Source organism: Podarcis vaucheri (assembly GCF_965113315.1).
Source record: "Podarcis vaucheri genome assembly, chromosome: 17".
In the NCBI taxonomy this organism is placed as follows: domain Eukaryota; kingdom Metazoa; phylum Chordata; class Lepidosauria; order Squamata; family Lacertidae; genus Podarcis; species Podarcis vaucheri.
In genome coordinates, this window is record NC_138755.1 from 10432332 (window position 1) to 10456953 (window position 24622).

Here is a 24622-nt window from a genome sequence, read left to right on the forward strand (position 1 = left end):
GAGGTATCACTGTATATGAAATGTAGTCACTACACATATATATAACCTCAAAAAAATTGCACACCCACCCAACTAAAGAATAGTTCTTTTGGAAAAACCGGAGGTGTCCTTTAGCTTCTCTTAGTTCCGTTTGTTTAAGCTTTTTACATTTCTGGCAATATTGTGTGTACAGTGGACGCTCAGGTTGCGAACGTGATCCGTGTGCATCTGCGCACTCGTGGGTTTGCGATCCGGCACTTCTGTGCATGTGCAAAGCGTGATTTAGCGCTTTTGCGCATGCGCGAACGCCAAAACCCAGAAGTAACCCGTTCCAGTACTTCCGGGATTTGGAGGTCCGTAACTCGAAAAAACGCAACCTGAAGCGTCTGTAACCCGAGGTATGACTGTATATAGATTAATTATGCACAGGCATTTATTTATTTTTAGTTCCATATATTAAATTTGTATACCACCCTTTATCTGAAGATCTCAGGGCAGTTCACAACATAAAAATACAAAAATTCCCGAATTTCAGCATAGACTTTCATGGACCACAGACTACTTTGGGGGTGGGGGACCTGCTCATCTTTTCTCCACATTTCACATGTTGGTATGCCAGAAGGTGTGGTTTAAATGTTGTGGGAAACCCAGGGTATACAGTCACACGATGTACCAGCCAAGAGGACTACTTTGGGGGGTGAGCAGGAATATTTAATCTTTCTTTCAGACATCTCTGAACAGTCTGCTTGGCAAAGAGTTCTTTGCAACAGCCTATGGCCCATTCGCCCAGCTGCAGGCTTTTAGCCCAAAAATCTCACTTAATATTTCACTTCCTCAGTCAGTTAGTAGGGAGTTACAGTGGTACCTGGGCTTACGAACGTAATCCATTCCGGAAGTCTGTTCTTAAGCCAAAACCATTCTTAAACCGAGACACACTTTCCCTATCTATATCACTTCCCCACTAGATGGTACCGTGGTTGTGGGGTGGGCAGCAGCACTGATACCCCTTAGCTAATGGAATGGATCATCAGAGGGAGCTGGGCCTGTGAGGAGAGACATGCCCCATCTCCCCAACCCCAAGGGAGCAGAAGGTGCCATAAAAAGAAGCAGACAGACTGGAGAAGCAGAGAAGCCACAGATGCAGGCGTAGAAATGGCTGGAGGGGTGTCAAATCACAGCTGCTGCCTTCCCTATTCTTTCCCTCTTCCTGGGATGAAAGCAGGGGAGAAACAGCATCCACGGGAGGGAAAGGGTAAAATTATTTCAAGAAAAAAATAGAAAATATATATACTCCCGCCCTCTAGAAGCAGGTCTGGCTCCCTCGTTACTGAGATTTAGGCATAGTTTGCAGGTGCAATCCAAGCTTTTGGGATTGAGTAGGGTCTTCACCATTGGGACGCAGGTGGCACTGTGGGTTAAACTACAGAGCCTAGGACTTGCTGATCAGAAGGTCGGCGGTTCAAATCCCCATGACGTGGTGAGCTCCCATTGCTCAGTCCCAGCTCCTGCCAACCTAGCAGTCCGAAAGCACGTCAAAGTACAAGTAGATAAATAGGTACCACTCCAGCAGGAAGGTGAACGGTGTTTCTGTGCGCTGCTCTGGTTCGCCAGAAGCAGCTTAGTCATGCTGGCCACATGACCCGGAAGCTGTACGCCGGCTCCCTTGGCCAATAAAGCGAGATGAGCGCCACAACCCCAGAGTCGGCCACAACTGGACCTAATGGTCAGGGGTCCCTTTACCTTTACCTAGGGTTTTCACCATGGTTATGTGGTTTTTTCCCCATCAGTTGGACTGAGGTGATGCTATGGTTAAACTCTAAGGCTTTTCTAATTGTGATAATTATTATTTAATTATCATTGTCTCCATTGTATATATGCGGAACTACACGTTGATGAAGCACAGCTCAAAAATGGGAGGGAAGGGCAAAGAAAATAAGTAAACAAATTAGATAGATATTTAAAAATAGGATTGGGGGTTCTTTATTTGTCTGCTTTTGCTGGCAGTGCAATAGATCTTGTGACACTGACACAAAAACTCTGCACATACAGTAAGAAAAAGCATGAAAGATCATTATCCCCTCTTCTTTTCTCCCCCCTCTCCCTGTTTCTCTCCCCCCACATCTCACAAGGTCTATGACAGCAGAGTCTCATGCCAAATGTAACAGACCTGTAGAAAGGACTCTATGAATTGAAAACAGAGACGTTAAATGTATCCTTGTTAATGATGAAAATCCTTCAGTAAAAACAAACAGAGCAACAGAAGGCTTGCAAAGGAATGGCCAAAGGCTGTGAATCACTTGGAGTGTCAGAAGTTCCATTATGGATTTTTGGACATTTCCACAAGGTTTTTGGGTACTATTTCACATTCTCCCAGGCAGGATGAAGGCCAACAGAAATCATTGAAGGAGTCTATTTCCCCCAAGCAACTGACCGAAGGCGGAAAAAGGATTTGATCATCTGGAAGCATCCCCTAATGATAACAGCAGTATGTCGATGGAACGTGTTACCTTGAGGAAGTAGCACATTTTCCTTTTCTGGATTTTTCATTTCCACTTAGGAAAAGGCCTGACAGGAATCTGACAGTGCTGGGATGGAAGTCTAGATAGGGTTTGCCATACATCTGGATTTTTCAATATATGGAATACTGTCGTCGGTAGCAGTGCTCAGGTGGAAATCAGGAAAAACATCTGGGAAAATCCGGACGTATGGCAGCCCATGTTGACAGTGCCGTTTTCCCATAAAAATAGCTCAGAAATGGCATTTTTAAAAGCGATGTTGCCAAAAAAAGCTTGACAACTTTTCTGTCTGGATTTTCACAGGTTGAAATATGGCAATCCTAGTCTAGCAGGGTTATCCATTCTTATCCTATCCACTCTGAAGGAAATCAGCCCTGAGTGCTCACTGGAAGGACAGATCATGAAGCTGAGGCTCCAATACTTTGGCCACCTCACGAGAAGAGAAGACTCCCTGGGAAAGACCCTGATGTTGGGAAAGATGGAGGTCACAAGGAGAAGAGGACGACAGAGGACGAGATGGTTGGACAGTGTTCTCGAAGCTACCAGCATGAGTTTGACCAAACTGTGGGAGGCAGTGGAAGACAGAAGTGCCCGGCGTGCTCTGGTCCAGGGGGTCACGAAGAGTCGGACACGACTAAACGACTAAACAACAACAACAAGTCTAGCAGGGCAAGCCTTAGCAGGAAGCAACAATGGGAATCCAATCCAGGCTTTCTAGAGCAGAACAATAACTTATTGCATTCTAAAGGGCTTCCAGTCCACAAATGCTTTTGAACCCACATGGCAAGAATGCATCATGACAGTGCCAGCCCACCCATGAGGCAAGGTGAGACAACCACCTGAGGCAGCAGGATCCACAGGGGCAGCAGATCTCAGTGTAGAACTTTATTCCCTCCTTGTTCTGATGTAGATCTTCACTCCCCTCTTATTCCCTGGCAGCGTTAGGCTTCATTTTGGGGTTTACCTTCGGTGCCCAAATGTCTTGGGCTTGCCCTGACTAAAGATGACAACAACATTTGGTAGACTTCGGATAAAAAAAGGATGGTGTGCAGAAACATTTCCTGAGTTGAACCTTTGTGCACCATCAGAGGCAGTAGGCCTCTGAATACCAGTTGGTAGGAATTGCAGGTGCGGAGAGTGCCATTGCAGTGATATTTTGCTTGTGGGCGTCCTAGTGACGTGGGTGGCGCTGTTTGAATCCCCATGACAGGGTGAGCTCCTGTTGCTCGGTCCCTGCTCCTGCCAACCTAGCAGTTCAAAAGCACGTCAGTGCAAGTAGATAAATAGGTACCACTGCAGCGGGAAGATAAACAGCGTTTCTGTGCACTCTGGCACTTGTCACAGTCCTCCATGCACCAGAAGCGGTTTAGTCATGCTGGCCACATGGCCTGGAAAGCTTTCTGTGGACAAACACTGGCTCCCTTGGCCTGAAAGTGAGATGAGCGCCGCAACCCCATAGTCGCCTTTGACTGGCTTAATCGTCATGGAGTCCTTTACATTTTCTTTTTACTGTGGGCATCCTGTAGGCATCTGGTTGTCTACAGTGAAAACAGGATGCTGGACTAGATAGGCACTGGATCTGATCCTTGAAGCTCTTCTTATGTCCTTACCCTGTTCTTTCTGTCACCCTTCAACAAACACCCAACACCCAAATGGGTCTGCATTTCCTGCAAGGACACCTGCATCTATAGCAGTGGTTCTCAACTTGTGGGTTCCCAGGTGTTGTTGGACTACAACTCCCATCATCCCTGAGCTCTGGCCTTGCTAGCTAGGGGTGATGGGAGTTGTAGTCCAACAACATCTGGGGACCCACAGGTTGAGAAAGGCTGCTCTATAGCATCCTGACCAGATAGCACCCCCCAGAGATCTGCCTGGGTGCAAGGCTTGAAGGATCTCCATTTGTCACCAAGCCCAATTCAAGGTTTTTGTTTGAGACTCTGCTACCTGTAGGAATGCCTTGTCCCAGACCAGACCATGACTTGAGATCAATTGGAGAAGCCCTATTAGTCACTCCAGCATTAAGTGACATCTGGGGGCTAATTGATCAGAGAGATTTGTCAGCAACAGCACCCTGGTTGCAGAACAAGCTCCTTCTGGAGCTTAGCCTGTCATCAACACTATATAGTTTTATGTCACAGCTGAAAACTGTGGGATGTGAAACACAGGAGCAGTCAAACACAACATCCCTAGAGTGAACATAAAAGGGGATGTTTGGACCAGCCAGTTGGAACTTCCTGTTTCTCGTGTCTGGGACAGACTTCCTCTGCATGTGACTAGAGGTGGGCGTGACCTCACCTGCCCAGGTAACAAAAGAGCAGGACTGGTCTCTTCCAACTCTATGATTCTATGATTCTATGATTCTATGGTCAGCTATTTCTCTCTCTCTCTCTGATCACATTCGTTGACGAAGCAACATCTGCTTAGCCTAAGATGCTCTCTTGGCTTGCAGCCGAGAGAGGACAAAGGAGCTGTCTCCTTATGGGACAGTTTCTAGGTGTATATTACTTTTCTAACTTAAGTCTGCCTTCTGGGATCCAATTGTGAACAGAATGTGTGAGTAAACTCTTTTTATACTTTTATAGAAGACTGTGCCATGTCTATCTTTTATGAGGGACTAAATGGGGAATTACCAAATGGAAAGCATATTTTAGAGGCTTTAGCAAGCCTGAGCAAACGCTTCCGCTGTGTAAGTTTAAAAAGGGGAATGTTACTCTGCTAAATTGTTAACTCAAGTTGGAAAGGATATAATCAAACAATATATCCTCTCCTGCATCCTAGAACATTCCCACAAAAACTTTTCCTTTTTTAGACAAGCTTTTTAAGTTAGGGCATTATTTTTTTTAATTAATAGGTGACTGGGAGATTGTTACCCAAAAAACTGTGTTGTTGATTTAAATGTTGCGTCTGTACTTTGGGTATCCCACAGACACAAGTCTGAAAATAGATCAAATGACGGCAAGATGATTGTTTTGAAAAAGCTGTTTTAAGATTGGGTTGGTCAGGATATCATTAACCAGCGACCTTCTTGCAATGTGGGTCACTGTCCTTCCTCCAAGGGAACCGTTGTCCAGACACTGACAAGAGATGGCATCTGAATTAAAGGAGGGCACTGGGATAGCAGCAGCGAGAATAGAGTCAGACATTCAGCTTGCATGTTTAACAGAACGGTATGGTAATATTAACTCTAAATGTGTGCAATGAAGACAGTCCCAGTAAGCTTGGCTCAGTTCTACTGTATGCATATCAGTCTGCAATTTCTCCTGCATATTAATTCATGATGCACTGAAGATGAGATCCAGTATGATGGACTGGCGAAAGGGTTTGACTGTGGGTGTAGGGAGAACTGGGTTCAAATACCTGCTCAGTGCTCTTAGACCAATCCCTGTCTCCCACTCTCACCCACTTCACCAAGATTTTGTGAGGATACATGGGAAGACGCATGCTGCCTTGAGCTCCTTACAGGAAGGGTGGGATTAAAATGTAACAATAGATTAGATTAATAAATTTGAGGTGGAGCATTGCAAATTCTCAGCATACGCAAGAGTAAGGATGGAAGGACATTTCAGTTCTGGTTCTGTTGGTTTCCTATTTTTCCATAGTTCTGCGAATTTCTCCTAATTAACATATTTTATACGTAGTTTTGACACACGTTTGTGTCAAACATACAATGCTATTATATGTTATTTTCAGTAATATCTTCATTTTTATGCACCCTTCTCCCTAATACATGCCTTTTTGTAAACATTGGTTGGTTGGAGAACTGCATTGCAAAGTTCAGGGGCGTGTGAATTTCAAAGGATAGCTGTGTTTTGGTTTGCATATTGTTCTAGAAAATGTGGATTTCATGGATTCAGCTTTAAATGAAATCCAAATTTAATTTCTCCTCTATCCCTATATGTGAGTGTCTTGCTCAGACTTTTTTTGCGTGTAGCGGCAGTTCTTGAAGAATTCATACATTATAAATTCCTATACAAAGTGGCCTGACAAGAACCTCCTGGGCGAACGCAGAGCTTGAAATGTGTGCCTCCAAAGTTTGTGATGTAGTGTTCAGCTAATAAAATGTACCAAAATGCATAATTTAGGGTTGTGTGTGTGTGTGTGTTTTCTCAGAAAATGCATTCCAAAATACAATTTAAGTTCACATTTACATATGCATTTTTGTAAGGACTTTTTCCATAATTGCAGATTAATGCAGAAATGGGACAGTACTGACTTATGAATGAGCGCATGTCAAATTCAGGCGCCCAAAATGGATGAATCGGCCCAACCTTGGTGGCTAGTCGCAGCATACCTACATCTCAAGCATATATATCTGCATGTGTGTGTGTCCGGAACGTTTGATCTACATGCCGGAATGGTTCTTGAATTCTAGTACAAAAGAAAATGACTGAACAACTCCACACCATTTTTCCAGAGGAGCTTCAAAGTTCTTTGCAAAGAAAGAGCTAGCTGTACCTCTGCTTCCTTTAGCCCCTTGACTTTGATATCTGAAACCACGCTCCCTGGTGATCTTACCCCGAGGGAACATGTGGACCCTAAATCTCACAACAGCAGCAGGGGGGTTGTCACCCCTTCCACACCCACCCACCCACCCACCACGTGCCCTGCTGGGCTCTTACCGTTACGGTGGGCACAGCAGTGACGAGAGAGTAGACGAGGACGGGAGGTGCCCGGCTTGTGTCTTCGGGGCCAGGGTAGGGCTTTGCGTAGGCACTGTCGTAGCAGAAGAAGCCTTGGAGGTGCACCGGGAAAGTGTTCGTGTATTCGAAGTGGTACGCCAGCACCACAGTGCCCGCCATAATCACCAGCTGGAAGTAGAACATGGCACATCAGGCAGGGCAGCGGCGCTGAGGACTGAATGGGAGACGGAGGCAGCCAGGAGAGCCGGGTCCCTGGAGCCGCTGGAGCTTGGTAGCCCCCACCCCGCCCTCTGCCTGCTCCTCCGTGCAAGATTCCTCGTGTACTCCTTTTCACGCTTGGGTGCCTGCTGTAGCTGTGCATCACATCACGGCTGGAGGGAGAGGCACCGAGCTTGCCTGACTCAAAGTCAGGCAGACAGTTGCCTCCTTCTGATGCAACCCCTCCTTCTCCTTCTCCTGCCCCCCTCCTCCTGAGCACCCAATAGCTCCCCGGGCTCCGTTCCATATCCTGGCGATCTACTGCAGATGATCGCAGGGAGAGGGCTGGTGTCTGAGACCACGTGTAGGTGACCACTGTCAGGTGTGCGTGCAGGAGCCAAGCCCTGTGACCAATAGGACTTTGCAGGACTGGGGCCTTCCTAAGTTTGTACTGAAGAGGCAAGGTGCAGCCTCACAGGTGAGGCCGATTGGTAACTCACAGCACCTGGTGGCAAGAGCCAAGAAAAGATATAGGGTCAGCATTTCCCTTTGGCTCTTTGCCACAGCAACACGTTCCCTGCCTTGCTGCATTTGGCTTCTTGCTTCCCGATCCTTGAACCTCAGCTTCCTGACCCTCAGACACTTGGCTTCTTGACTCCTGGCTCTCTGACCCTCAGACTCTTGGCTTCCTGACTCTTGGTTTCTGGAGCGCCGTTCCTACTCCCACCCCGCCATCTTGCCCCTAGTCCTGACGTCCCCTGCCGGGACTTCAATCGCCTGTGAACCGGACCGTGGCAACCGCATTTTCATGGGCTTGGGAGCGGAAGGGCAGAGCTCTCGTACACCTGCCCGTTTTGTTTCCCATCCCTGCCTGCCTGCTACGGCCAGGCAACTGTTCAAACTACACCCCATGTGTGTGGCGCATGCGAAGGAGCTCTGTGCAAGGAAGGGGCAGCAGTGTCTCACTGCTGACACTGCCCCAGAGATGTGCACCTCATTGCTGGTCTCCCTCTGATGGCTCCTCCAGATTGCGTGGGGAGGTCTGGAGTGGGGAGGTCTATGTCTGTTTGCCCCTCTTCAGATGTCCATACTCAACATCTCCCAGAGCTGCCCTGGCTCCATGGGGTTGGTGGGTGTGGAAAGAGAGGCCCTTGCAAAATTAGCAAGGAATCATACAGTTGTTGACTTGGAAGGGACCCCAAGGATTATCTAGGCCAAACCCCTGCAATATAAGAAACACTGCTAAAGAATCTTGGACACAACATCTGCTTAAAAACCCCCAAGGAAGCAGAGAGTCCACCACTTTCCAAGGGAGTCCATTCCACGGTCGAATGGCTCTTACTGCCAGAAAATTCCTCCTGATGTTTAGTCAGAATCTCCTTTTTTGTGATGTGAATCACAACCTCTGGGGCAGCAGAGAACAATCTTGCTCCATCTTCCATGGAATAGCCCTTTAGATCAGGGGTAGGCAACCTAAGGCCCAGGGGCTGGATGCGGCCCAATCGCCTTCTATATCTGGCCCGTGGACAGTCCAGGAATCAGCTTGTTTTTACCTGAGTAGAATGTGTCCTTTCATTTAAAATGCATCTCTGGGTTATTTGTGGGGCGTAGGAATTCGTTCATATTTTTCCCCAAAAAATATAGTCCGGCCCACCACAAGGTCTGAGGGACAGTGGAACAGCCCACAGCTGAAAAAGGTTGCTGACCCCTGCTTTAGATATTTGAAGGTGGTTGTCGTCCCCTCTTGGTCTTCTCCAGGCTAAGCATACCCAACTCCCTGAACCATTCATCATGAAGCATGTGCAGCATCAGTCTCTGCACCCCAGCAAAGCAACAGGACCCAGCAACTGAGGAAACAACTGTGTGCAATCACACGTCCCTGTTGATATTCTAAAGGCTGCTGCAGCAAAATTGCTTAGATTGCGTTGAGCAGCTGCTCCAGGACTGGCAAAATGCTTTGCACTGGACATGAATAAAATACTTCGAACGGCTTCAAAGGACTTGGAAGCACAGTTAATGCAGAACACAATATGTTCAAGCACATTGCTGAACAATGATTCTTCAACATCAACTTTGTTGGACTGTTCGTGTTGTGCGGATGCCTGATTATTGTCTTCCAAAGCAACTACTCTATTCCAAACTTAACAATAGAAAGCATAATGCTGGTGGTCAACAAAAGAGGTTTAAAGACTCTCTCAAGGCAAACCTTAAAAAAAAGTAGTATAAACACTGACAGTTGGGAAACACTGGCTTGTGAGCGCTTCTATTGGAGAACAGCCTTTACCAAAGGTGTCATGGGCTTTGAAGACACTCAAACTCAGGACGAAAGGGAGAAACGTGCTAAGAGGAAGGCATGCTTGGCAAACCCTCAGCGTGATCAACTCCCGCCCGGAGACCTATGTCCCCACTGTGGAAGGACGTGTGGATCCAGAATTGGCCTCCACAGTCACTTACGGACTCATGTTCATGGAAGACAATCTTACTCAGCTACAAGTGATCGCCAAAGAAGAAGAAACACCCCTTAACTAAAGCATTGGGGTTGTCCTTGTGCAACTGAGCCCTGGAGGCCTAACAAACCCATGCCGGCTACTCCTTTCTCAGTACCAGGGAAACAGTCACTTGTTCATTTGGCTAAATCCAGTGGCATCCTTACCTCTACAAACACAAAGCAGGGGATGATGGAGATGCTTCTCTTAAGCTCCTGCTTATCACCAGCCATGTCGACAGGGCCTGGACCCCTCCTCAAGGAAAGACGTAAACTACAGAAAAGAGATACCAAAGCATGTTGGTCAAGTGGCTTTCGGACAAGCAAGAATATTGTTACGTGCCATTCCTCTCTCTGAAAAGTGTGAGATTCCAGGCACTTACCCAGGATTCATGTTTCTTTCAGAAATTAGGCACAGAAATTTGGTAAAGACTGTGGTGTCTTTACAATATATGGTTTTATTTACACAACCTGCACCTAGATGGAGCGATTGCAGAGCATTTGCAGCCTATGATGGACATGGGTGGCACTGTGGTCTAAACCACTGAGCCCCTTGGGCTTGTCGATTAGAAGGTCAGTGGTTCATCTGTCCCAGCTCCTGCCAACCTAGCAGTTCGAAAGCACACCAGTGCAAGCAGATAAATAGGTATCACTCCGGAGGGGAGGTAAACAGCATTTCCGTGCACTCTGGCTTCCATCACGGTGTCCCATTGCGCCAGAAGCGGCTTAGTCATGCTGGCCACATGACCCGGAAGCTGTACGCCAGCTCCCTCGGCCGATAAAGTGAGATGAGCGCCACAACCCCAGAGTCGGCCACGACTGGACCTAATGGTCAGGGGTCCCTTTACCTTTAAAGACCCACCCAGCTAGCTCTGCTGAGCTGGCTTGGCTTCTCAAACTAACTAAATCCAGGGGGTTTCCATGTTTAGTAAAGTTTAATCAAACTTCATTTCTAAGTTTTGCTAAATGCAGGAATTATGGAGAGGATCTGACACCCAGGCATCTAGGGGAATCTGCCCCCCCATCCATAACAATAGATTCTGATTTGGTCACACACACATGTTTTTCTCCAGTGCATGGTCATAATCTCAACCCTTGAAAGTCACCACTTCATGTTGCCCTGCTTTAAGGATAAGCACGCACCAATTTAAGTACATTGTTGTTGTTTCAGCTACTCAGGCTTTGCAAAGGAAGCTCAGATTTTGTCTAGCAGCTTGGGTTTCCCAAGGCTTATTTCAGCTAGTCTGCGGAGGAGTCAAAGCTGTTTCCGTGCTTTGCTTTGGTTTCGCAAGCTGAGCCCTTGGAAAGCTTTCCTTAACTGCTAAAAATAAATGTGACCTGAAAGTCTGGAGATCAGGCTTCAAACCAGGTGTTTCAAACTCCTACTGGGAGCAGCGATGGTACAGCATGTGCGCATGCAAAGTGTTTAATCCTTGACTCGCTGCCACTTGTGCCCAAATGCTTTTTCATGTGATCCTATCAGGAGATGATAAAGAGTTTGCTGCTCCAGCCAGCTCCCACCATGGAGTTCTCTGTAGCCCCACAGGCAAGTTATTGTTCATGGTTCCTATGGGGATTTCCCCTTACCTTGTCACATTTGGATGTTTCCCATTCCACAGAAGTCGTATCATAGATGAAGGAACTGGCTGTGACCTTCTGTATATTGCTGAATTTTAACTCCCATCATCCCTGACCATTGGCCATGCTGACCAGGGCTGATGGGAGTTGGAGTCCAGCAACACCTGGAGGCCCTCAAGTACCGGTACATCATCCCTAAGCTACAGGACCAACCAGGGTGGCATTTTGTGTGTAAGTTTGAAATGACTTCTCTTTTGAATAAGGGTGAAATTCATTGTGGAGCTCTTCAGTATAGCCCTAAGCTAAATTTCTCCAGCCAGCTCCTGACCCTTCCTGCTCCTGCCTTGATGGCATTTTTTATTTTAGTTGCATTTTCATTTGCAGGCTTCCCCTCCACTTACGCACAATGGACTCTCACACAAGTGTGTTTACTAAGGTTACCAGATGGTTTTCAAAGAATCCGGGGACACTATTTTTTTATTTTGAAAAATCTTTTTTTTTTTAAAAAAAAAAAAAGAAGAAGAAGTAATATCTTCTCTTCTGGGTCTCTTCTAGAATAAGAATAAGAATAATTTATTATTTATACCCCGCCCATCTGGCTGAATTTCCCCAGCCACTCTGGGCGGCTCCCAATCAAGTGTTAAAAACAGTACAGCGTCTGTCGCGCAGCCTTGCTCTGGGTCCCAGCCTGATCTTTTGGAGTGCTATCTGCCGTGGAGTAGGCTCGGATCGGGCCTGGGCTCAGCCATGTGTCCTTGCCCTCCCGGTGCTCTCCTACCTCTTCTCCTGAGTGGCAGCAGTGGTGTGGCAAGGTCGGGGCTCCCCTCTATTTTCTCCTTCCTCTTTCTCTCTCTTCTTTCTCCTTTCCTCCTTCTCCCTACATCAGCTCCAGGGTTTTTACTGGCCCTGGAGCGCTGCTGGGCAGTCGGCCAGGTGGCCCGGCGCTCTCGCTCCTGGATCGATTTGGGTTATGGGGGATCAGCAGTTCCCCCAGTTGACGTGCCAGGCATCCCCGGTTCTCCCTTGGCAGCGGCAGTGGCAGCCTCAGCAGCCCAGAGCCAGCCTGGTAGCGCAGTTGGCTCTGGCTGGCTTCAGGAGCTGCCCGCTGCCGTGGCACCCACCATTTTGCCTCGAAGGAAGTCCCCATATGATGTGTCTTGTGCCATTGAACCAATCACGCAACATTCATTCCCTACTAAGAAATCTACAACACTTAAAATATAAATCCGGGGGCATTAAATGAAATCCGGAGACATTCCAGGGACGGATTTCGTCCGGGGACAGATTTGTAAATCCGGGGACTGTCCCTGGGAGACAGGGACATCTGGTAACCATAGTGCTTACCCACAGTGCTGGGAAATAAATGATTTAATTCAAACCCGGGAATGGTGGGAGAGCTGGAGAGTCCTTGTGGCTCACGATGAGACCCTTCCCAGAGCCTAAAGAGGATGTCAGTGAGGGCAGAGGAAGCCCCAAATAGACTCAAGGCACAGCGGGGCTTTGTATAGGCTGCTCAGCCTCCCCACCCAATAGCTGACGTGCAGGAAAGTTCAGCAACAACTGCTTTCTTGTGTGTTCTTCAGCCTCCAGCCGGTCCCCAGAGCTTCAACTCTAGATATTTTAGTCTAGATTGGAGAGAGAGCTGGAGAGCAGGAAGAAAAGCAGGTGTTTAGGTGCTTTTTAGCAAATGCTCCCCATTTTACGTGATTTCAGTTATGAGCACGGGAGGCCAGAACATAACCCCTGCATAGGTGGGAGGGATGGAGACGGCAATGCCTGTATATTGTGTCTTTCCTCCAAGTTTCTCAAGGCTACATTTTATCCTCAGCACATTTTATCCTCAGCACAACCATTCCAGGTAGGATTACTCTGAGAAATAGTGACTAGCCCAGGGTGCTGCATGGTCCCCAAAGTCCTCATCTGATGCTCTAACCACTATACTGCGCTATGCTACACTGGCTCTTACCCTGATGGTTTCACATACTCTGTCATGGAAAGGATGTTCCAGCATCTAGTTGAAAGAGGGCTATGGCACCTAAATGAATAAAATTAAAACAATAGGATCTTCCATTTTAAAAATGAATAAATGATACCAGGGTGGTTTGTTAAAAAGAGAGAGGATAAAATGAAATCGGTGTTAAGAAAACAGAACACAGTGGTTAAAAACAGCAGGATGAAAACTAGCTGTTTCTTTTTTCAAACCTCTCTCAGTTTGAGTTACTCACACCTAAATATATGTCAGTTTCACTTCTCCTCGTTTCTCCAGTCTTAAATTCCGTTCTCCAAATTTTGCAAACAATTTGTGTGTTTTTTAAAAAAGAATCCTCATTAAAATTTATCAACATTTGATGAATTTCTAATAAATATGCCATTCTGACTACTGTAACACATTTTGGCAAGCAATTTCTCCATATGTAATGCATTTGTGTGTGCTATTTTCATGTTTCTGCACGCTTTCCCCGAATATATGCATTTTTGTAAATACTGTCTGGTTGCCAAACTGCATAGCAATATTCGGCTATGTGCGAATTTTAAAGAATACCTGCATTTTGGTTCACAAAGCGCAAATTTGACAAATTTGGCTTTAAATGGGTCCTGAGTAGAACTTCTTCACCAACCCCACTTGCACCACCCAAAATTATATTCTGCGATATTTTACACACCTAAGAATGCAATCCACACTTTCCTGTGAGTAGGTACTATTGAATAGTGAGATTTTATGTGAGTCAGACATGCACAGAGTCGCTCTGTACATCTTGACATATGAAAAATGAAAAGTCACTTTGCTGCTTCATCACATAGCCTGTATTTGATTCTTCTGAGAGGGTGAAGAAGGGGTCAAGTTCTTCAAGATGATGAACCTGGTGGGATGATTCTAATGTGTTGAAGGGATCAAGGGAATAGAGTTTGTGTTCAGCAGGCTCAGAAATCCACCCCAGAAATCCAGCATGCCCATTTTCCTGTTCCCACATATCATCGTGGACACATCTGTCAACAGAGGTGCACAAAACTGCATCTGACGGAGAATTTGAACACCTCAGAAAGAAATCCAAGTTTCCGGTTCAAAGGGAGCTCCTTTCTAGCTCTCATAGTTGCTACATTGCATTTGAATTTGTGTCAATAGTATCTGGGGAGAAAAACTGTAGTTCAATGTAGTACAAAAGCATAGTGAACTGGGGTGTGTGGGCATCTGCGCAAACTTATATGCAGAGCCATCCCAAGACATTTTGCTGCCTGAGGTGAAGGACATTACAGTGGTGCCGTGCAAGACGAATGCCTCGCAAGACGGAAAACTCGCTAGACGAAAGAGTTTTCCGTTTTGGAGGTGCTTTGCAAAACGAATCTCCTATGGTCTTGCTTCGCAAGACGAAAATGTCTTGCGAGTTCCGGTGGGGGTTTTTTCCTCCCCCCTTTTTCTAAGCCACTAAGCCGCTTATCAGCTGATCCGACAAGCCGCTAAAAGCCGCTAATAGCGCTAATCCTTCAATGGGCTTGCTTCGCAAGACAAAAAAAAAACGCTAGACGAAGAGAATCACAGAACGGATTCTTTTCGTCTTGCAAGGCACCACTGTACAGTCATACCTCCGCTTACGTAGAACCTCATTATACATAATCTTCGCGATGCGAACACGGCAAACCCTGAAGTATTTTTCTGGGTTTCACCATGCGTGCATGCACAGAAGCGCTTTACGTGCCGTGCACATGCACATGCACAGAAGCAGTCCCCTAGTTGCGTATTCCTCGGGATGCAGCTGGACCTCTGGAATGGATCCTGTTTGCAACTGCAGCTAGCAATGTATGGTGTTCCTGTCAGAAGTGGACTGGACTGGTAGCTGACCTGAGGGCAACAAACTAGGTATCCCCACGACGGAGTGAGCTCCCGTTGATCTGTGCCAGCTCCTGCCAACCTAGCAGTTTGAAAGCACGCCAGTACAAGTAGATAAATAGGTACCGCTGTAGTGGGAAGGTAAATGGCATTTCCGTGCGCTCTGGTTTCCGTCACGGTGTCCTGCTGCGCCAGAAGCAGTTTAGTCATGCTGGCGACATGACCGGGAAAGCTGTGGACAAACGCTGGCTCCCTCGGCCTGAAACCAAGAGGAGTGCCGCACCCCATAGTCATCTTTGACTGGACTTAACCATCCAGGGGTCCTTTACCTTTTAAAAAAACCTTTTTTTAAGATACAGGGCTCAGACCCAAACAGTTCTGATAGCACTGTATAGGGCAATGGTATATAGATTACGCTGGCTTCTAGGACTTGGGAGCTGGGTCCAATTGTCTCCGTGTTCCCACCCAATTGGGCCCTGCAATTGCCTCTCTGCTTCCTTCTCCCTGTTCCTCTATTGCTCCCCTCTTACTTCCTGGCCTCCGCCTCCATGTTTCTCTCCGGCAAGAATCTGAAAACTCAAAACGCCCTGCTCGGAATAAAGGAGGCACAACTCTGGACGAGGTAAGTGTTTTTTTAGTATACTGTAGGGATTAGCAGACCTCATTCTGAGCAAAGAATCAGGTTTCTTTATAGTGCAGGATTTGGATCGGGGAGATCTGCAGCAGAGGATCGCCCCTATTCTCAATAGTAAGACACAGAGACGTCTAAATAGTAATACACCCTCAAGTCTTCTATTATGGGCTCAATCAATCCCAACTGTCAATCATGATAAATGCACATGGGACACAAGCTCTTTCTCTAGGTCTCTCCCATTATGAAGCAAAGGTTCTGGGTTCAACTGCCCTCCTTCCTTTCTTTTTGCACGACCACCGCACCACCAACGCCCCACCTAAAAGAACTGGAGATGACCCACCCCCAGAAGAGCAGAACCACGTCACTCCCAACAGATGCCAGCTCAGTGCCACCTGTTCCAACTTTGCTAGTGGTAGGGCCGGGGCCATGAGAATCCAGCTGCAAAGATGCTGCTGCTGCCTGCCCCCTCCTCCTCCTCCTCAGTCCAGCATCCCATCGCCGAGAGCAACTCGGCAGCCCCATGAGCCAAGATTAAGACGCGAAGTCTGCCTTGCTCCGTCTTCCTGGCAAATGGAATCTGCTTACTGCTGGGCTGCAAAGAACGAGCGCCAGCAAATCTGCACCCTTGTCTGTGCATGTATACACACATGGTGACAGACACACCAACAAACACACACACATATCTCTGCACCACCATCAGAGTGTGTAACTTAGCAACGTGGCCTTTAAAACAGAAATGCAGACATATATATATATATACATACACAGAGAGAGAGAGAGCGCCCAGAAATTGTCAAAGCTGTGACAATGACTGTATGGATAACTGGGGTTTGGGGTGGGGGGAGAGGGGAGAAGGAAACAGAAAGAGGCAATTGATGCTTCGAAAACGGAGAGCCCATTTGACACAGGATGAAGTGAGACTCTGCCCCCCGCCCCCCCCCCCCGCCATCACATCAGCCCCACAGCCCAGCCACTGCATCTCTCACCTTCTGTATGTCAGTGAGTGTTGTGTATTTTTTAGGCAGCAGCCATGGCTTCCTCGGCCCACATCCAATCTCTCCTCCTCCTTGCTCTCTTCCTCCTCTCCTAAGCAATTTCAACGGTCTGCAGGATGCAGCGGGGAATCCATGCTGATCATGCCAATATCCCAATTAGAAGCTGGACTGCTGGATTAAAACGTTGTTTCGTGTTAGCAGCTGGAGCCCTTCCAGGGAGAGGAGAGGAGAGAGGGGGGAGCGACACACATATACACATGCATGCACGCGCACACACACACACAGGGAGGGGAGAGGGGAGAGGAGAGAGGATATTTCAAGGGGGAGAATTCATTGAAATGCTGCCTGTGTCCGCTCTGGGTCAGAAGGGCAAGAGGTGCAACCTAGACGGCTTCGCTGAAATCCATTCGATTCCCCATGTCTGCGACCAGCCTGTACTTGCAATCGTGTTGGCCTCTTTCGCTCTGCTGTTGAAAAGTAACTCCCAATAGCTACGGGTTGCCCTCTTCTCTTGCCCTAAATGGTCGAGCCCTGCTTGTGAATTTCTTCCTATTTTACAGACAGGAAAGTTAAGGCACTAGCTGACTGAGCCTGGCTTACTTACCAGGCGTGTACCAAGAGCAAGTGCCAAATCTTCACATTGTCAAGCTAGCACATTTGTTTCGAACTGAACAGGAAACGCCAAAGTTTAATTACTCCAGAGTGAAAACCGTAATTCAGCCAGGCATTGCGAATTAAGTTGGTATGAAAAGCACCTTCATCTTCTGAACTCTCGACAACAAGGCTTTGCCCAGAAGGTTGGCGGTTCGAATCCCCGCGACGGAGTGAGCTCCCGTTGCTCAGTCCCTGCTCCTGCCAACCTAGCAGTTCAAAGGCACGTCAAAGTGCAAGTAGATAAATAGGTACTGCTCTGGCGGGAAGGTAAACGGCATTTCCGTGCACTGCTCTGGTTCGCCAGATGTGGCTTAGTCATGCTGGCCACATGACCCAGAAGCTGTACGCCGGCTCCCTCGGCCTATAGAGCAAGATGAGCACCGCAACCCCAGAGTCATCCGCGACTGGACCTAATGGTCAGGGGTCCCTTTACCTTTACCTCATTTTAGCGCTTTAGCAAAAAATAAAATAAAAAAACCATGCCTCAGAAGCAGGAATCACCCTCTGGATACAGCACTCCCAAGGATGGGGCCAGCTGGACTCTGTCTTAGGGAATGAAGTTAGGGATCCAATTCTCTTAACTCCGATCTGGGAAAGTATTTGAGGTTGTTGCTTTTAAGAGGAACACATGGAACCCAGTTATGGAGAGGTTGCCAGAGGGATCAGCACTGTTTCCTTGGGGGTGAGAAGGGCCCATTTGGCGGAAGGAAAAAACTACCCTGACCAGAGAAGAATGGCAAACCAAGTTGATGGACTATGCCGAAATGGCAAAATTAACTGGAAGCTCAGAAATCGAGAAGACAAGAACTTTAACGAGGAATGGGAAAAGTTTATAATGTAGTTACGAGACCGCTGTAAACGGGTGAAAACATTAGCAGGATTTTAACCACGCGTATAAAGTAATGGAAAGTACGGATAATTTAGAAGGATTAAAAAATTGGATAAGTACGGATATGCAGTTGTAAAAAACACTGTGAGGACCCATGGAAGGGATGGGGGGAAGTCAGGAGATTCAGAGCAATCTCAACATTTGGATTCGGAATTGCTTTTTGTTGTATGTATATACAGTGGACGCTCAGGTTGCGAACGTGATCCGTGCAGGATGCACGTTCGCAACCTGCAGCGTTTGCAACCCACGTCTGCACATGCCCGGGTTGCGATTCGGCATTTCTGCACATGCGCAAAGCGCGATTTAGCACTTCTTCGCATGTACGACTGCCGAAACCCAGAAGTAACCCATTCTGGTACTTATGGGTTTCGGCAGTACGTAACCCGAAAAAACACAACCTGAATCAGCTGTAACCCGAGGTACGACTGTACTTTTAAAAATCAAATTTATACACACACACACTGCCACTGGGGGAACCTGCCTGGTTTTGCTGCACATTGACACACACACACATCCAGGACAGATCCCTGACTGACGTCACCAGCAGAGCTTTGAAATGGGAGGCAGGTTGGTGTGTGGCCTCAATGCATGTTGACCAGTCACCACCTCTGACACATGAGTAGCCCCTTTGCTGCATTTCAAGTCACATTTTTATGTTGCTGTACACACCAGAGCTAGACAGCATCTTAAAAAGCAAAAAAAAAGCAGAGACATCACCTTGCCAACAAAGGTCCCTATAGTTAAAGCTATGGTTTTCCCAGTAGTGATGTATGGAAGTGAGAGCTGGACCATAAAGAAGGCTGATCGCTGAAGAATGGATGCTTCTGAATTATGGTGCTGGAGGAGACTCTTGAGAGTCCCGTGGACTGCAAGAAGATCAAACCTATCCATTCTGGTTTTTTTATAATATTTTTTTCCAAGGTCAGAATACATCATCGATAACACAACAAAAGCGATTTTACAAACCTATCCATTCTGAAGGAAATCAGCCCTGAGTGCTCACTGGAAGGACAGATCGTGAAGCTGAGGTTCCAATACTTTGGCCACCTCATGAGAAGAGAAGACTCCCTGGAAAAGACCCTGATGTTGGGAAAGATGGAGGCACAAGGAGAAGGGGACGACAGAGGATGAGATGGTTGGACAGTGTTCTCAAAGCTACAAACATGAGCCTGACCAAACTGCGGGAGGCAGTGGAAGACAGGAGTGCCTGGCGTGCTCTGGTCCATGGGGCCACGAAGAGTCAGACATGACTAAATGACTAAACAAAAACACCACCACACACCAGAGAGGTGGGAGGGGGAGTCTTTACCTGATGTGCATTACTTAATTTGTTTCCCTCCCCCCCCAAAAAAAACCTCCTCCTCTGCAAGGAAGACGCCATCTGTGCGCAAGCTTTTCTCATGGCTCGGTGGCTGTGCTTTGCCAAAATCCGATCCTACCCGCTGAATCGGACCTTGTCAGATGAGTAGAGCATCCAAAGAGAGGTTTTACTTCCATGGATTTTCAGTTCAGTGGGTGAGAGGGGACTTTCACAAAAACACAGCAGCAGAACAATGAGAAAAGCTCTCAGGCCCGGAGGGAATTAATTGGTACACGATCAAAATGTGGGTCAAGCAAAAAGTGTGGATGAGCTCATATTAAGCGGAAAGGCAAGATAAGGATAATAGCAGAAATCTTTTTGTAATCCAGCTACTTAGAAGCAACCTGACTCATCGTGACTCAAAGAGGTGAGGGGGAAATCCTTTGTAGGGTGGGGTCCAGAGGAAGAAGCCATCGAGAGAGATACTTAACATCAGAATACCGTACCTTTTGCTCTATAGGACACACTTTTTCCCATCCTAAAATGAAGGGGAAATGTGTGTGCGTCCTATGGGGCGAATGCAGGCTTTCGCTGAAGCCTGGAGAGTGAGAGGGGTCAGTGCCGCTCACTGTCATGGCTTCTTTGCTCTTTGGGGCTCGGGGGGGGGGGTTCTTTATTCCCTCCCCTCCAAAAAAATAAGTGCGCCCTATAGGGCGAAAAATATGGTAGATCCCAAGGCTGCTAAATTTTAAGCACAATCAAGGGAGGCTGAGAGGACAAAAGTGTGAAAAAATAACCAAAGGGAAGAGAATCAGACCACGCTTTAAGTAGAGCAGAAAATCCCTCTTTGAAGCAGAAATAATGACATAAAGGTTAAAAAATATGTTCCAAGGATATTTGGGGAAGGTAGATTCCACCCTACAGCTTATCAGTGGTTTGGGATGTGGATTCCCCTATGATGGATAGGATATTATGGGGTACTCAGAAGGCCTGAAGAGAACTTGGGGGATTGCAAAGTTTGCCCCAATGAGCATTCCCAAGTATCGCAGCAAAGCGTAGCCAATTGACTGCAGGCTGGAGACAGGAAAAGCTTTTGACACTGCTAAGTCCAAGGGGGAAAGCAAAATGGCCCGTTTAGAAGACCCTTCTGGGAAATCTGAAAATAGAATGGAATGAAAAAAGCAGCAACACCTTCAAAAGAACGCAGCAGAACTTCCCACAGGCTTCTAGTTGGCCACTAGTTGTTGTACAGTGGTACCTCAGGTTACAGACACTTCAGGTTACAGACGCTTCAGGTTACAGACTCCGCTAACCCACAAATAGTACCTCTGGTTAAGAACTTTGCTTCAGGATGAGTACAGAAATTGTGCACCGGCGGCGCAGCGGCAGCAGGAGGCCCCATGAGCTAAAGTGGTGCTTCAGGTTAAGAACAGTTTCAGGTTAAGAACAGACCTCCGGAACGAATTAAGTTCTTAACCCAAGGTACCACTGTACTGGCAACAACTGATTTAGATGTGGCTGAATGATGCACAATCATGCACACACACACACACACAGAGCACCTAACATGGAAGTAGCCCCCAAATGTCATAAAGACGTCACACACAAAAGGGCGGGGTGCGCTTGTGTGTGCTATGCCACATGGAGGTCTGGAACATAACCCCCACACAAAACAAGGATTGTCTGCACTAGATGGGCCACTGGCCTGATTTCAGCACGCTCTGCTTATGTTGTTAAGGAGAGTATTTGCTTTGAGTGCAGAAGTCCCAGGTTCCATCCCTATTATTATTATTAATTGAGTCTATATACTGCCCTATAGGGACGTGGGTGGTGCTGTGGGTTAAACCACAGAGCCTAGGACTTGCCGATCAGAAGGTCAGCGGTTCGAATCCCCGCAACGGGGTGAGCTCCTGTTGCTCGGTCCCTGCTCCTGCCAACCTAGCAGTTTAAAAGCACGTCAAAGTGCAAGTAGATAAATAGGTACCGCTCCAGTAGGAAGGTAAACGGTGTTTCCGTGTGCTGCTCTGGTTTGCCAGAAGCAGCTTAGTCATGCTGGCCACATGACCCGGAAGCTATACGCCGGCTCCCTTGGCCAATAAAGTGAGATGAGTGCCGCAACCCCAGAGTCGGCCACGACTGGACCTAATGGTCAGGGGTCCCTTTCCCTTACTGCCCTATACCCGGAGGACTCAGGGCGGTTCACAGAAAAGATCACAACATATACAATCAGAATAAAAATAACAACCCAATAACCCCCCCCCCCAAAAAAAGAGCCACATTCTAAAAGGGTGTTGGATGTCAATAAGATCAGCCAAAGGCCTGGTTAAAAAGGAACGTATTTGCCTGGCACCTAAAGGTGTGTAATGAAGGTGCCAGGTGAACTTCCCTGGGGAACGCATTCCACAGATGGGGAGCCACTGCAGAGAAGGCACCTCTAGAGGAGGGTTATCTCCACGTAGGGCTAGGAGAGACACCTGCCTGAACCCCCGAAAGCAGCTGCCTGTCAGTGCAAACAATACTGAGCTAAATGAGCCACTGGTGTGACTCAGTATCAGGAAGCTTCCTATGTTCCTCAGCCAATTTGCATAGTCCTATTTCCCGGAGTAAACAAGAGGAGCAACCCACGCAAGGACGCCTTAGTGCACTGAAAGGCAGTTGCTTAACTCAGATCCTGCCTTTCCGCCGTTCAGACCAGCGCAGAAAGCTAAAAATAGTAAGCTGGTTCGAGCTCATTTTCAATGCAAAGGCACTTAAGGAAAACAAGATAACTTGACTAGTGAGTAGCCTTCTTCTCTTGCTGTCGCCTCGGCTCCATCGTTGGATCATTCAGCCTTAATAAAATAATAATAAATTTTATTTATACCCAGCCCTCCCCAGCCAGAGCCGGGCTCAGGGCAGCTAACACCAGTAAAATTACAGTAAAACATAATGGGGGGGGGGGAACCAATTTAAAATACACATTAAAATGCAATTTAAAATGCAGCCTCATTTTAAAAGTAGCTCATAGATCAAAACCATAAGGGGAGGGAAATATAAGGGTCAGGCTGAGTCCAAACTAAAGGCCAGACGGAACAGCTCTGTCTTGCAGGCCCTGCGGAAAGATGTCAAGTCCCGCAGGGCCCTAGTCTCTTGTGACAGAGCGTTCCACCAAGTCGGGGCCAATCCTGAAAAGGCCCTGGCCCTAGTTGAGACCAATCTAACCACCTTGCAACCTGGGACCTCCAAAATGTTGTCATTTGTGGACCTTAAGGTCCTCCGCGGGGCATACTAGGAGAGGCGGTCCCGTAGGTACGTGGGTACTAGGCCACATAGGGCTTTAAAGGTCAAAACCAGCACCTTAAACCTGACCCTGTACTCCACCGGGAGCCAGTGCAGTTGGTAAAGGACTGGATGAATGTGATCCTGCAGCAAGGACCCCATAAGGAGCCTCGCTGCAGCATTCTGCACCCGCTGGAGTTTCTGGGTCAGCTTCAAGGGCAGCCCCGTGTAGAGCGAGTTACAATAATCAAGCCTGGAGGTGAACGTCGCATGGATCACTGTGGCCAGATCAGGGCGAGAAAGGTAAGGGACCAACTCCTTAATATGGCGGAGATGGGAAAATGCCACCTTTGCTGTGGCTGCAACCTGCGCCTCCATGGGAAGGGAGGTGTTGTAGGTTACACCCGAGCTCTTGACAGAAGGCGCTGGCACTAATTAAAGTTCACACCACACTTTAAACAAGGGAAGTAGTGTCTAGTGGATGGAAAAGGCATGAGTGGGAACGAAGAGGCAGGGCTCAGGTACCCACTATGGGGGGGGCAGGAATGTAGCTGACCAGGTGATCCCCAGCTGCCCAATAGCAAGGAGCTAGGAAAGCTATGGTTTTCCCAGTACTGATGTATGGAAGTGAAAGCTGGACCATAAAGAAGGCTGATCGCCAAAGAATTGATGCTTTTGAACTATGGAGCTGGAGGAGACTCTTGAGAGTCCCTGGGACTTAAGAGCGACAAATGCCAAGATATACGATGGAAAGTGCGATGTTATCTACGAAGGAGATATATGGAAACCATCTGGACTTAGTGGAGGAACGGGAAATCCACACAGGATTATTATACTTGCTATCGGCTTAAGGAGACCAACAGAAGAGATCGTAAAGGAAAAAGAGAAATTATATGAATAAGATATGATGTGGAAACACCAAGATAAGACTGGATAGAATTATGAACTTTGTTTGGACTGATTGGGACTGATTTGGACATTAACGCAGTAATAAGATGATCTGAATCCCCCTTTGGATTCCCCCAACAAAATTTAAAAATTTGGCTTTGTAATTTGGAATTTATATGATGTGATTTAATTTGATGTGATTGGCCAGTTAATAATTTATTTATTTTTTTAAAAAAGACTCTTGAGAGTCCCATGGACTGCAAGAAGATCAAACCTATTCATTCTGAAGGAAATCAGCCCTGAGTGCTCACTGGAAGGACACATCCTGAAGCTGAGGCTCCAATACTTTGGCCACCTCATGAGAAGAGAAGACTCCCTGGAAAAGACCCTGATGTTGGGAAAGATTGAGGGCACGAGGAGAAGGGGATGATGGAGGACGAGATGGTTGGACAGTGTTCTTGAAGCTAACAACATGAGTTTGACCAAACTGCGGGAGGCAGTGGAAGACAGGAGTGCCTGGCGTGCTCTGATCCATGGGGTCACGAAGAGTCGGACAGCACTAAACAACTAAACAACAACAGGAAAGGTCCACGGCTCAGGGGCAGAACACATACTCTGCACACCCCAGGGCTCCTAGTTCACCTTTAGGCATCTCCAGGTGGGACTGGCAAAGACCTCTGCTAACCAGTGTGCAGGTGATATTGTGTTAGATGAACCAAGGGCCTGAGACTTAGTAGAAAGGAGCTCTCTGGGTTCTTCTGCTAGTTATGTCCAGGACAACC

At 47.3% G+C, this 24622-nt stretch overlaps 1 protein-coding gene across 4 annotated transcripts in view; it reads right to left on the reverse strand.

Moving 5' to 3' along the window:
* The window catches only part of PLPPR2 (phospholipid phosphatase related 2), a 41440-nt gene extending 23658 nt beyond the window's left edge, over nucleotides 1-17782 (reverse strand). For 3 of the 4 annotated variants that reach the window (XM_082205079.1, XM_082205081.1, XM_082205080.1), the window contains exons 1-3: nucleotides 16843-17782; nucleotides 9987-10092; nucleotides 7115-7303 (exon numbers count right to left, since the gene is read on the reverse strand). In XM_082205079.1, the coding sequence (XP_082061205.1) occupies nucleotides 7115-7303; nucleotides 9987-10052 (255 nt within the window). In that variant the 5' untranslated portion in view covers nucleotides 10053-10092; nucleotides 16843-17782. The remainder of the gene's footprint in view (nucleotides 1-7114; nucleotides 7304-9986; nucleotides 10093-16842) is intronic. The other variant, XM_082205078.1, reaches the window with a different exon arrangement.
* Nucleotides 17783-24622: the final 6840 nt, after the last annotated feature.